Below are 13,495 nucleotides of genomic sequence, written 5' to 3'. Positions count from 1 at the left end.
ATCCCAATTGAGCTCACTGATTCTTGAGAATTAAATACAGTTGTTGTATTAGCCACTCATTTCTCGGTAAAAGTTGTTCATTTGTCTTTTGTCTTTTCTATTTTAAATGTAAATATGTTATATTAACAGTTCTTTTAGTGTCGATTCTATGAATATAAAGAAAAATATATATAGATACATAAATGTCAAGCGTATGATAAGATAAATTATAGATCATCAGTTCTTGAATATCGATCCCTAACTATTATACCAGAGATATCATACATTCATCGTCTGTGCTACACGTATTTTCTATTTTAAAGTATAATCTTTTGGGATGCTTTTCCATTTTCATTGACAACTGTAACACGGTCTAGGGTTAAGCAATATTTTAAGATTGAACCATCAACACATTTTAATAGTATACGAACTGTTTGTTATAACAACCAAAATTAAGCTTTTTTTTCCTTGTTTGATCTAATTGTGAGACATTTAATATCAGGATTTATCATGGGAACATGCATCAGCAATGACCGGCGTTTGGTCTTCATATTCATATGAGCAAATAATTGATAATATTTTTTAGAAAAATGATATGCTCGAGCTATAATTTTATGTGTCTATCCTTGATTTTTTTTGCTTGAGTATATCATTGCCCTATCTTTTATACCTATCAAGAACATCTTGCTCGACGCATTGTGGATAGCAAGTTACATGTGTGCATTAGCAGAGGCCAGTGTGTGTAATTTATACTGACAATTTAATTTAAATTTTGATAAATAATTAATGAATTAAGTTAAGTGTTATCGTAATTAATCTTATTATCGAGTATATCGAGTTGACTAATCTCAGTTAATATTTTCGATTCCTGATAGGTTAAAAATTAGATGTGTGAATCCGGTAAGTTGGGATGTTCGATTCTTAACAGGCTGAAGTCCAGATGTGGAATTCTGACAAGGGGCGGGATGTGTAATTCCCGATTGGAGAAAATTAGATGTGACATATTTGGGAAAATCAATCAATAACTTGGGTAGTTCCCTTATGCCTAAACATCTACTATACCAAAAGACACTTACAGAGACCCTAGCAAGTCGTTAAAGTGTAGTTCTGTGCCAGAATTTTAATCTTGGTTGAAACCGTATGACTTCAATATTGTGTTGTATCGACACTCCACACACTTTGAAGTGTGTTGAGATTGACTCAAACGTGTTTTCATCTTATCTAGCACTTAACTTTCTTTACCTTCGAATATATGTCTATAACAACTAAAAAAATAATTGAACTAAAATTTAAAATTTTAGTAACTGATCATTTGAACTGTTAGCAAATCTTGCTCAATCAAGGTTTCTTTTCTATTATACCTCCTATGTGCCTAAGCAAGCACAAGGTGAGGAACATCTTTCTCCCTTGGTTCTGTTTCTCTGTCAAATTCTAGTTTCTACTCTGAGTAAACAAGGGCTTAGAGTAATTATTTAAAGTAGGATGTTGAATATTGTGATATTCAGCATATTAGCAGTTAGCACCATAGGTAAAATCAACTGGCAAACAAAAGGAATTAGAGGATATTTATCTTGTCAATGTAGTATAAATATTAGTGCTCAATCTTATATTTTTAAAATTTAAAAGAGATCAGTATGCCAGATGTTGCCAAAGTACTTGCACTTCTTTCTACTTCCTGTAAAAAGTTAGGGAATTGGTCTTTCAGGACTATGATGTTGACAAGGTAGTTGTGGCTTATATATATGCATCATGCGTTAACACTCACCTGAACCATAATTTGGCGTGTCCGGCGGAGGCTCTCTGTAATGCTTTCTGCAGCAGATGTCATTCCAACCTTCGTTCTACATCCATGAATATTTGGCCACTATAAGCTTTTAAGCTTAAAAGAAATTCATTAAATGGAACTCAAAGGGCTTTATTTATCATAATCTAGAACTCAAATTTTTTAGGCGAACAAAATAAATTACTTAATATATAAATAGATGAAACCTGCTGTAAACGTGTTGAGATGAGAAAGAAACTAGCGCAGTTATCAAACAATAAACCTCTGAAATTTAGATACAAATCCCACAAGGCCACAATAAAGGAATGCGGGCCACATAAATGGTATAGCATAAGCCATCCAAATCTTCAAAATATTTACTAGTATATTTCAGTATCCTTTTTTGAGTTATTCTACGAGATAACAATTTATCATTGATGCGGGATGTTACAAGCGGACCCATGTGTGACGTAACAATCAAAATTAAGATGACGTGACGATCAAAATCAAGAGAAGATGATAGCCAACATATCACTTTTAGTAGGATTTAGCTTCTCACCCATCGCTAAAGCCTTCAATAAGACAATCAGCCCAAAGGCCGGTCGGACTCGAGGTAATTAGTGCTTTACTCCTGTACTAAGACATCTAATATATATATCCGATCAATTATAAACCAATTGCATTTAACATAAGGCCGGTCTGCGATAACCCCAGTCGTACTTACATTAGGCTAGATTTGGGGGATCTATCTTCCTATTCCCAGAGCACAACTCTAGACATTTGGTTGGTTAGCCCTAAAGCTGGTCAAGCTGCAAGGATTTGTAGCTCCACTCATTGCCAAGATGCACAAAATAAATCCGACCAGCCTTAACGTGTCAAGCATACAAGATACCATTCCCCGCTGCTACAGTGTAATCTTCAGTATATAACTGGTCGACCACAAAACCAGTCAGCGTATACAGCCCAGGATCATTGTTTCCAGCATAAATGTAGCAAGATGGATAACATACTGCAGATTACGTCTACAAATGGTTGAATCTTCTCCACCTCCTAGAAGAAGCTCTCTCTGCATGGTAAAGATTCAATATTAGAGACAACAAACAACTAAAACCCAATAAAGAGAAAGTTAAAAAGAACAAAATAAAGTAGTAAGTTTTGAGCGCAATATATATTCACCTTATGAGTTGCAAAACATAATAGGTAGTGTTTTGGTATATTACTTAGGAACTTGAAGAAGAACTTTAACCATCACAATAAATTCAAGTAAATAATGGTCACCTCTTCTTGAGCTGCTTTTCGAATGTTGTTTTTGGCTTGCAAGTTGGCATCCCTCAAACTCTTATGCAGACTAAATAAATGGATACAAAACAAGTCAAGAAAGAGACAATATTTAATTTCAGTGAATACAGTAAATGCTTGGGAGTTGAACGCATAAAATTACAGAAACATTATCTTCAGAGCATCACGATAAGAATTTAGTCAGAAACATACCTTTAATAGTGTTCCTTCCAAAATTCTAAGGTAAGCTGCGCAGATTGAGTTTCCTCTTCGGTTGAAAGCTGTTGAACAAATAAATCAAGTTTAAACTGCAATGTCCTAAGCACTGCAAAGTCCATCTTGTGCAGCACCATTTAACCGAGGGAAGTGAATTTGCTTCCTCTGCCCCTTTTCCAGAAGTTGCGCAACTTTCTATCAACCTGATATGATCTTGAATCTGGACAACCGATTGATCCCACTCCTCCTTCAGTTTTGCAACAGCTTGTGCAACCTCATCCATTCTACAATTGCCAACCCAAATGCAATCAGACCACTGCAACAAAAAAAAAAAAAAGGAGAAGATGTGACAGAAAAAAAGGAGATAATTTTTTTTTATGTGAACATCAGTGGAAATTCATGCTGCGAAAGAAATTTTGTTTTAATTTCTAACCATAACTACCATCCTACCATCTGAATGTTTTCACCCACTATCCTATGTTATCTCTATAAAAACAAGGGTTTTCCCAAGGGCAATATAACGCCAGGAACTTTCTCCACCTCGCTGAAATGGTATCCGTCCGTCAAACGCGAAGGCAAAAAAGGGGCTGCTGGCGAGAAGGATGATCTCCAAGAAGCGCAGCGGCCTGCTCCGCTCGCGCGCGGTCTAGGAAACCGCGTGGGCGAGTGTAGTCTGGAGAAGACGAGGGAAAGGGTGCTCACGATCCCTGAAAAAAAAAAGAAAATTACGAGAACCAGACAACTTTCAAAATGCACCAACTATTTATTAATATTAAAGCACCTGTAAAAAATTATTTTGCCGTTACAATCTCATATCTAAAATTAAATATATAGTTTACCTTTTTAAATCAGTCATCTATTAATATTTTTTAACGACAAAACAGCTATTTCGAAAATATTTTGATATTTCTAATTCTTTTCTGATTTTTTAAAATACTTTTTCTATGATGGGCCTTGGCCTGGATTGACACGAGATACCGTCAAGGTTAAATACCCAAATGTTGTAGGCTACATCGACTAAGTTGGTGGAAAAACCCTTTGCGCCGCCGTCGCCACTGCATCCCTTCTTTTTCCGAGCTGCCGAAACCTTGGCTGGAATCCTTATCCCAAAGCGAACCACCATGCGCCGCCCCAATACTAAGAGCCATACTTTCCGCAAGCAGCGGCGGTTCTCGGAGGAGCAGGAAATGAAACTTCTTGACTCGTGGATCGAGGCCTGTCAGCCGGATTCCGGTACCAATCCTCTTGCGGCAACCCCTCCTCCGCCCGACGCCCCTGCTGGTCGCACCAAAGACGGTGGCTTTTCACCTTATGCCGGCGTCCGGTTCTTCCGGCAGCTTCCCATATCTAAGAAGTCCAAGGACGGACTTGCGCCCAAGTACGTGGAGATGAGCGAGATTCAGCGTGCCACGCTGCCCCACTCCCTTTGTGGTCGCGACATCCTCGGCGCTGCCAAGACAGGGTCGGGAAAAACCCTTGCTTTCATCATTCCGGTGCGTATGCCACTCTTGTTAGACAACTGCCTTCCAAAATATATATATATTTTTTGTGGTTCACTATTATCTATTGAATGGCGTTAAGTGTTCGGATTATTCTTGTATAACATATGAATAGGAAAACTTATCTCACTCGTGTTTTCAGATATCCATTAGAAAAATTTACCATTTTTGAGTTAGAATTTCTATATTCTCACACATTAGTCTTCTAATGTCTGTTTTGTTCATCAATTTTAGATAGTTTTTGGCATGCCATTCTCAGCGATCTAAGGAAACTGAGCACCTTTTGTTTTCCAGGTCATAGAGAAATTGTATAGAGCAAGATGGGTTTCAGAAGATGGTATTGGCGGCATTATAATCTCCCCTACCAAGGAATTAGCTGGACAATTGTTTGATGAGTTGAAAATAGTAGGTAAACACCACAGTCTGATTATCGGCCTTCTGATTGGAGGATGTAAAGATGTTAATGCAGAGAAGGAACGTGTCAATAATCTCAATATTTTGATATGCACGCCGGGTCGACTCCTCCAACACATGTTAGAGAATCCAAACTTTGATTGTTCACAGCTCCAAGTGAGTGATAAATTCAAAATTTTGGTGAGATTTTTAGTGATGTTTCTATAAACTAAGTTTGATTTTTCTTATGGGGACAGATCTTAGTTCTTGACGAGGCTGATCGGATTCTCGATGCTGGTTTTAGGGAAGAGCTGGATGCCATCATCTCTTATCTTCCCAGGCAAAGGCAGACCCTGCTATTCTCTGCAACACAAACAAAGTCAGTTAAGGATCTGGCTAGGCTAAGCTTGAAGAACCCTGAGTACATTAGTGTGCATGATAAATCAGTAACAGCCACCCCTGAGCAGCTAACTCAATTCACCGTTATTGTTCCACTTGACCAGAAATTGAGTATGTTGTGGAGCTTCATCAAAGCAAATCTTAAGTCGAAGATTCTTGTTTTTCTTACGAGTTGCAAGCAGGTATTATGCCGGTGTTTACAAATCTTAAGTCGAAGATTCTTGTTTTTCTTACGAGTTGCAAGCAGGTGGTATTATGCCGGTGTTTACAATTTCGTGGTGATTCAACTGTGGAGAGCTAAACTTGCTGTGCATATATAGAATCATAATTTGCAGCCTCATTCAAAGGATAACAGTTGCAATATATAATAACTGAAGACTTACAAATATAACTGTCTTCCAATTGGTTGATTTAATCATTCTATTTCATAGTTCAAATAGGCTGTCAGATATTGTGCCCAACTCACTGTTAGCTAGAACTACGTGAACCCACACTAAACCTTCTATTGCCATAGAAATAACTCATGTCATACTGAAAGATTTCTATTGGCATAAAACAAAAAAATTGCTGATCTACACTATAGTTTCAATTTACAATAAGTGTTTGTGGCCAATTTTTCTAACTCATCCTGCATACATACTGTTTGTGGATTCTGAAATCTGATTTTATCTTGTTTTGTGTTTTCTGATGTCGACTATTATTTTTGTTACTTGAATTATTGTTTACATGCAATGATTGTATAGGTTCTGAAATATGATTTTATCCTTTTGTTTTTTTTTCTCTTATGACTAATCTTTTCATTACTTGAATTACTGTATACATGCAAATGACAGTGGAAGGTATTTTCACATTATGAATGATTCGTTGTACCCATGAATATGAGCATTGTGACAATTTTGCATTACAGATATGGCTAGAATAAGATTTGTTAGACTCTTCAACCATGATGTACACATGCATGGTTATATTGTAATTCCTTAAGTTATCCATAAACACACACAACAATGAAAATGTAGCACCTACATCAAAGCTTTCTTTAATCCTAGTATTTTGATTTCATTTATCTCAATTAGATCGAATAATATAAAATATGCATCAGCGGGTTTTCAAACTTTGTTTCTTTCTAATCTTTATTGAGTTGCTTATTTCATATCTGATTTTGTTGTCAAACTTTAACTCGTCATGCAGGTTAAGTTTGTTTTTGAGGCATTCAGGAAACTTAGACCGGGAATTCCTTTGAAATGTTTGCATGGTCGGATGAAGCAAAATGCTAGGATGCTTACATATTTACAATTTTGTGAGGAAACATCTGTTCTCTTTTCAACTGATGTGGCCTCTCGCGGACTCGATTTTTCTGCTGTGGACTGGGTGGTCCAGGTGATTAAACAATTTTACTAGCTAGTTTTGCTGCAAAAGATCTAATGTTTACTTGTTCCACCTTTTCAGGCTGACTGTCCAGAAGATATTGCAACTTACATTCATAGAGTTGGCCGCACTGCTCGCTTCAAAAATACAGGGAAGTCGTTGTTGTTTCTAATGCCATCTGAGATGGAGATGCTCACAAGACTACGTGCAGTTGAACCTAAAATTCCAATTAAGTTGAGGAAGGTAAGCAATTATCATCTGTTTACTGCTTAGTTGCCCTAGCTTCCTAGACTACTGCACCAGTCAATAATTGATTAGGATATAGAAAATACAAACTTTGATAACCCGTTTGGCACCTCTCTTCATCCTTTGTGTCTCATGCTTTACCTATTAGTTTTATTTTTTCATAGTTAATCTTGTTGTTGAGGCTCATGAGAACACTTTGGTAATGTTCTAATTATTGTGCATGTGTTTGTGGCTAAATTCTTTGATGTGCCTGTGGCATATGGTTTAATATGGGTCCGCTTTTCATGGTGATTTAGTTAAAAGTAGTTTAACTACTTTTATTTTATTTTGGTTATTGTGAATACTATGTTAGGCAAAGGAGCCATTATTGGTTTCTTCTCTTTTATTGTTTTTTGCCGTTAATTGAAGTGAAGCATAACTACTTCCAAGTCATATTTTTCTTTTATGGTGAACACTTTTTCAGGCAAAAGAACCAGTATCCATTTCTGCATTATTGGCATCTCTACAGGTTAAATATCCTTCTATGCAGCAGTTAGCACAGAGAGCATTGGTCACATATTTGAAGTCCATATATCATAAGAAAGATAAAGAGGTATTTGATGTAACCAATCTTCCTATAGAAGATTTTGCAGCATCCCTTGGTCTCTCAGTAACCCCTAAGATGAGATTCTTGAAACGCAAATTGGGTGTAAATTTGGCACCCACTGAAGCTACTCATGGCGAAAAGGGTCCACACGATGCTAAATCTATAGTTGATAACAGAAAGTTACAAGTAAATGCTTGGTCAGATGATGTAGAAGACAAAGTACTCATACCCAAGGAATCATCCTCTTTTGATATGGGAAGCGGTAAAACAGAGTACGTGTTGAATTTTCCCTCCATGTTTTTCCAGACTGAAGACAGTTTGTCATTTAGTTTCCTGCTCTTAAGGTCATTTTCCATCTGGCTCATTGCAGATTAGGAACCTGGGTGATGAATAAAAAGAAGTTGAAGATTAATCTGCACCGGCCTACTGGAACCAGAGTTAAATTTGATGATGATGGGAATGTTATGCCTCCATTAGCTGCCTTAGCTGACACGCAGACAGTTGACAGCTCTGTTCACCTCGATGCTGGTCAGTTCCTCTGAAATCTATTACAAACTCTATATTTGTTTTGCTAGGATTGCTTTGTGGTCTCAAAGGCATTAATTGTGTAACCTTAGTCTTGGCACGGTATGATGTTTCTTATTAACTTTTCAAATCACATTTCAGTTAAAGAACGGTACAATAAGCTACGAGAAGAGATGGCTATGCGAGACAAAGAGGACAAGCTTCTGCACTACAAGCGCCTACGTGAAAAACGAATAAAAGAGAAGCAAAAGCTGAAGAGACTGAAAGAGGAAGAAGGCACAGGAGATGACCAATCTGGATCAGATGAAAATGAAGAAAGAATTCCTAAAAGAAACAAAATATACTTTAATGATGATGTCGAAGACAATGTTGTTGATAATGAGACAACGGCAGAAAAGTCAGCATGCTTGAACAAGGACTCAGCCACTTTAGCTGCACAGGAAGCCCTAGCTCTTCAACTTTTGAGATCCATGCACTCCTGACTTGCCCATTTTAGCAACTCAAACCAGCTTATTTTGGTTCGAGTGCATAAAATTTTTTCTCCTGCGGACAATGTAAATGTTTGTAGAGTTTTATTTCAGGATCAACCTTAGGGATGATGTTCCACCAGGGTGAAGTCATTGTATACACTGTTGCCCAAGCTCGTGTGTGCAGGAATGCTATAAACAGCATGTTTTACAGTTTTATTGTTGATTTATGTCTACTTTCAGTGTCTTTTAGAGGAGAAATCTAAAAGGAAATTAGTCCCATTGAAGAAGGGTTTTGGAAGTGTCGTTTTAAATGTTGAGAGCTGGAACCTCAAATCAAATTAATGCCAACATTAATGTGAAATAGTTGTGCTGTACATATCCATTAAGGCACTTCTTTATACGACACGGCTCTGGAAGGTGGATTCCAAACACGGGGACCGATAGATTAAAAGCCTGTCAATCCACCACTCGTATATTGGCTAGCATAGGCCTGCTCCATTTGCTCCAACTATAAATTTGGACAAATTTAAACTGTTTGGACTGAATGCAATCCTAAACCTTTTTCTAAGGGACATTAATAGTCTTAATTTTCTAGTAATTAGATATCCATCTCTCTCAACTCATAACACAACGCAAGCTGTTTAGCAAAACTAGGTACCAAACCAATCACAGCGAAAGCTTCATCTTTTTTAGCATACTTAGGGAGTCAGGTTGAGTTAAATTTGTAGTGGTTAAGCCCCGTTTGATAAGGTAATCGAACCAAGTTAAATTTAAAATGAGCTGAAATGGTTGTTCGAATTTGGTTTGATTTTTTTTTTTATGAACTTAAGTTTGGTTCAAACTTAACTTATGTTATTTAACTTGTAGTTCAAGCTTATTTGATTATTCAAACATTTTTAATTTTAAACTTATTTGATTGATTATTAAGTTTTTTTTAAAAGAAAGTTAAATAGTTTATCTATTAATGACAAGTTACATATAATATGCACACTAAGTGATAGACGGAGTGATAGATGTACGTCTGAATTTTACGAAATATCCTCTCAACATTAGGAATATCTCTCTCAAATTGGCAGTGATTACGCACCTGCCATAACAAAAATACCGTACTCGACATACCCCAAGTATCTAACTCTAGTCAAGTGGCTATTGCCACGATATCTCCGTAGAAAGACCTCCAACATTCGCTTGGAAGAAGTACTCATCTCATGTCGTAGGTGAAGCCAAGTCTTCACCTTATCTCAAGGAGCAACGCTAATGGGGCATTGAAAGAGGTTATTAAGTTAGATACTATTATTTGTTAATATTGTTCACAAACAATTCACAATTTTTATTTATGAACATTAACGATCTGAATACATCCAACAACAACATCCAAGCCTTTTCCCACTAGATGGGGTCGGCTGTATGAATCCTTTTACGCCATTGAGCTCTATCTCCTATTATATCATCATCTATATTTAAATAAATTTTATCTTGTTTTATTGTTGCTAACCAAGTCTTTTTTGGTCTTCCTCTTCCTCGTTTGATGTGCATATTTATCATAGTTTCACATCGCCTAACTGGAGCATTTATTGGTCGTCTAAGTACATGTCCATACCATCTTAAACGTGTCTCTCGGAGTTTTCCCTCAATAGATGCAACTCCGACTTTCTCTCTAATGCTCTCATTTCTTATTTTGTCCATCTTCATATGTCCACACATCCACCTTAACATCCTCATCTCTGCAACTCTCATCTTCTGCTCGTGTGCTCGAGTCATAGCCCAACATTCAGCTCCATATAACATAGCAGGTCTAACTGCGGTTTTATAGAACTTACCTTTAAGTTTAAGAGGTACTTTACGGTCACATAAAACACTCGACGCTCCCCTCTATTTCACCCATCCTGCTTGTATTCTATGTAAGACATCTCTCTCAATTCCTCCATCATTTTATAAAAATGATCCTAAATATTTAAATCGCTCGGTTCCAGACAACTCGTCCTCTCCTATCTTAACAATTGTTTCATTACTTCTAATATTGCTAAACTTAAATTCCATATATTCTGTCTTTAATCTACTAAGCTTAAAACCTTTCCCTTCTAGTGTTTCCCTCCAAGATTCTAGCTTAGCATTTACTCCTTCACGTGTCTCATCTACCAAAATAATATCATCTGCAAACAACATGCACCACGGTACTGTGTCTTGAATGTGCGCAGTGAGTTCATCCATAATTAGTGTAAAAAGATAGGGACTTAGAGCTGATCCTTGATGTAACCTTATATTTATTGGAAATGCTTCAGTTACTCCGCCTGAAGTCTTTACTCTGGTCGTTACATCCTCGTACATATCCTTAATTAGTTCAATATATGTTACGCTAATACCTCTCTTTTCTAAAATTCGCCATATAATTTCTCTTGGGACTCTATCATACGCTTTTTCTAAGTCAATAAATACCATGTGTAGATCTTGTTTTTGCTCCCGATATTTTTCAATTAATTGTCTAAGAAGATGTATAGCTTCTATTGTTGACCTTCCAGGCATAAACCCAAATTGATTTTCTGTCACTATGGTCTCCTTCCTTAATCTTTTTTCTATTATTTTTTCCCAAAGTTTCATAGTATGACTCATTAGTTTAATACCTCTATAGTTTGCACAATTTTGTACGTCTCCCTTATTCTTATATAAGGGAACTAGAGTACTTATCCTCCATTGATCAGACATTTTTTTCGTTTTCAATATCATGTTAAATAATTTTGTAAGCCATTCAATACCTTGTTTCCCTAAGCACTTCCACACCTCTATCGGAATATCATCTGGTCCAACGGCTTTTCCATTGTGCATCTCATTTAAAGTTTGTTTTACTTCTGAAGTTTGAATTCTACGATAAAAATTAAAATTTCGATGCTCATTTGACCTAATTAAATTACCCAAGTTAAGTTGGTCTCCTAAACCTTCATTAAAAAGTTGATGAAAATACCTTTTCCACCGCTCTTTTATTTCTCCATCGCTTACTAATACCCTATTACATTCATCTTTAATACATTTTATTTGACTAAGATCTCTTGTTTTTCTTTCTCTCACTTTAGCTATTCTATAAATGTCTCTTTCCCCTTCTTTTGTATCCAATTTTTGATATAACCGTTCAAAAGTTTCATTTTTTTCTTCACTCACCACTTTCTTAGCTTTTTTCTTGGCTATTGTATATTTTTTTTAAGTTTTCCTCATTCTTACAAATATATAATTCTTTATAAGCTATTCGTTTTTCCTTCACTTTCTCTTGTACTTTCTCATTCCACCACCAAGATTCTTTACTTAGCGGTGCATGCCCCTTTGACTCACTGAGGACACTCTTAGTTATTATTTTTAACTTTGATACCATCTTATCCCATGTTGTATTAGAGTCATCATATATTTCACCTAATGCTTGTACTTCTATCTTTTCCTTAAATATATGTTGCTTCCCATCCTTTAACTTCCACCACTTAATTTTATGAATTGTATATATTTTCTTTCTATTGATACTATGTTTAAGGCGTATATCCAACACTACTACCCTATGTTGGGTAGTTAAGCTTTCTCCAGGGATGACTTTGTAATCTTTACAAATCTTTCTATCTTTCTTTCTAACCATAAGAAAGTCAATTTGCGATTTATTATTCCCACTTTTGAATGTGACTAAGTGTTCTTCTCTTTTCTTAAAAAACGTATTAGCTAATATAAGGTCATATGCTATCGCAAAATCTAATATAGTTTTCCTTTCCTCATTCCTCGTTCCAAACCCATAGCTCCCATGTACTCTCTCATATTCCTCATTTTTCACTCCGACATGCCCATTTAGATCACCTCCTATTAAAATCCTTTCATTTGGTGAAATATTTTGTAATATTTCATCTAAGTCCTCCCAAAACCTTAATTTGGTAGCTTCATCTAATCCTACTTGTGGTGCATATATGCTAATTATGTTCATAGTTTCTTTTGCCACTATTATCTTAAGGGCTATAATTCTATCCCCTTTTCTAACTACTCCTACAACTTCATCCTTTAACAAACTATCTATAATAATATTCACTCCATTTCTTGTTTTACTCTTTCCAGTGTACCATAACTTAAAACCCGAGTTCTCTATCATCTTTGCCTTCTCACCTGTCCATTTTGTCTCTTGTACACACAAAATATTAATTTTTCTCCTAATCATCATATCTACTACCTCCATTGATTTACCAGTGAGAGTTCCTATGTTCCATGTTCCAAATATTAGATTATTAGTTTTCCTATCATATTTGTTCATATCTAACCTATGGTGTGAGAACTCTTGCCTATTTAACACTACACCCAAGTTCTCATGGAGATGTAGCGGTCCTTCCTGACCCTGTAACGCGAACTCTTGCATATTTATCACTACACCCGAGTTCTGGAGATGTAGCGGTCCTTGCCGAGACGTTACAGTCGGACCCTGCAACGCGTTCCTTTCGGAGAACAACCTAGCATTAGCACAATAGTTTAATGGATTCATTCATGAAATATTTGCCATAGTTTGATGCTGGCTGGCAACCTAACGCAACCCTCCTCTTTTATCCGGGCTTGGGACCGGTCATGACCGGTCATCATGGGCGGAGTTAACGATCTGAATACATATGTGTTCAAAATTATTTATTTAGTTTGATGAGTTATTCAAATTTTATTTATTTAATTGACTTTATATGCATTGAACAAATATAAATAAACTTTTACCAAAATGACACCAAACTTGCTCATAAATGTTTGATTCATTTATCACCCTAAGCACAATGCACCC

At 36.3% G+C, this 13,495-nt stretch overlaps 1 protein-coding gene and 1 pseudogene across 1 annotated transcript; one reads left to right on the top strand and one right to left on the bottom strand.

Moving 5' to 3' along the window:
• Window positions 1-2,144: 2,144 nt before the first annotated feature.
• Window positions 2,145-3,955, bottom strand: LOC121998019 (annotated as a pseudogene).
• A 301-nt stretch (window positions 3,956-4,256) lies between these two features.
• On the top strand, window positions 4,257-8,951 carry LOC121997990 (DEAD-box ATP-dependent RNA helicase 32-like). The gene is made up of 8 exons (XM_042552698.1): window positions 4,257-4,728; window positions 5,029-5,304; window positions 5,385-5,708; window positions 6,715-6,903; window positions 6,973-7,134; window positions 7,601-7,995; window positions 8,094-8,251; window positions 8,390-8,951. The coding sequence occupies exons 1-8, from the start codon at window positions 4,357-4,359 to the stop codon at window positions 8,728-8,730; spliced, it is 2,217 nt and encodes a 738-aa protein (XP_042408632.1). The 5' UTR covers window positions 4,257-4,356; the 3' UTR covers window positions 8,731-8,951.
• Window positions 8,952-13,495: the final 4,544 nt, after the last annotated feature.

Source organism: Zingiber officinale, chromosome 6A (assembly GCF_018446385.1).
Source record: "Zingiber officinale cultivar Zhangliang chromosome 6A, Zo_v1.1, whole genome shotgun sequence".
Lineage (NCBI taxonomy): Eukaryota > Viridiplantae > Streptophyta > Magnoliopsida > Zingiberales > Zingiberaceae > Zingiber > Zingiber officinale.
The sequence above is the reverse complement of the archived record's forward strand: the minus strand, read 5'-3'. Positions and strand labels throughout refer to the sequence as shown.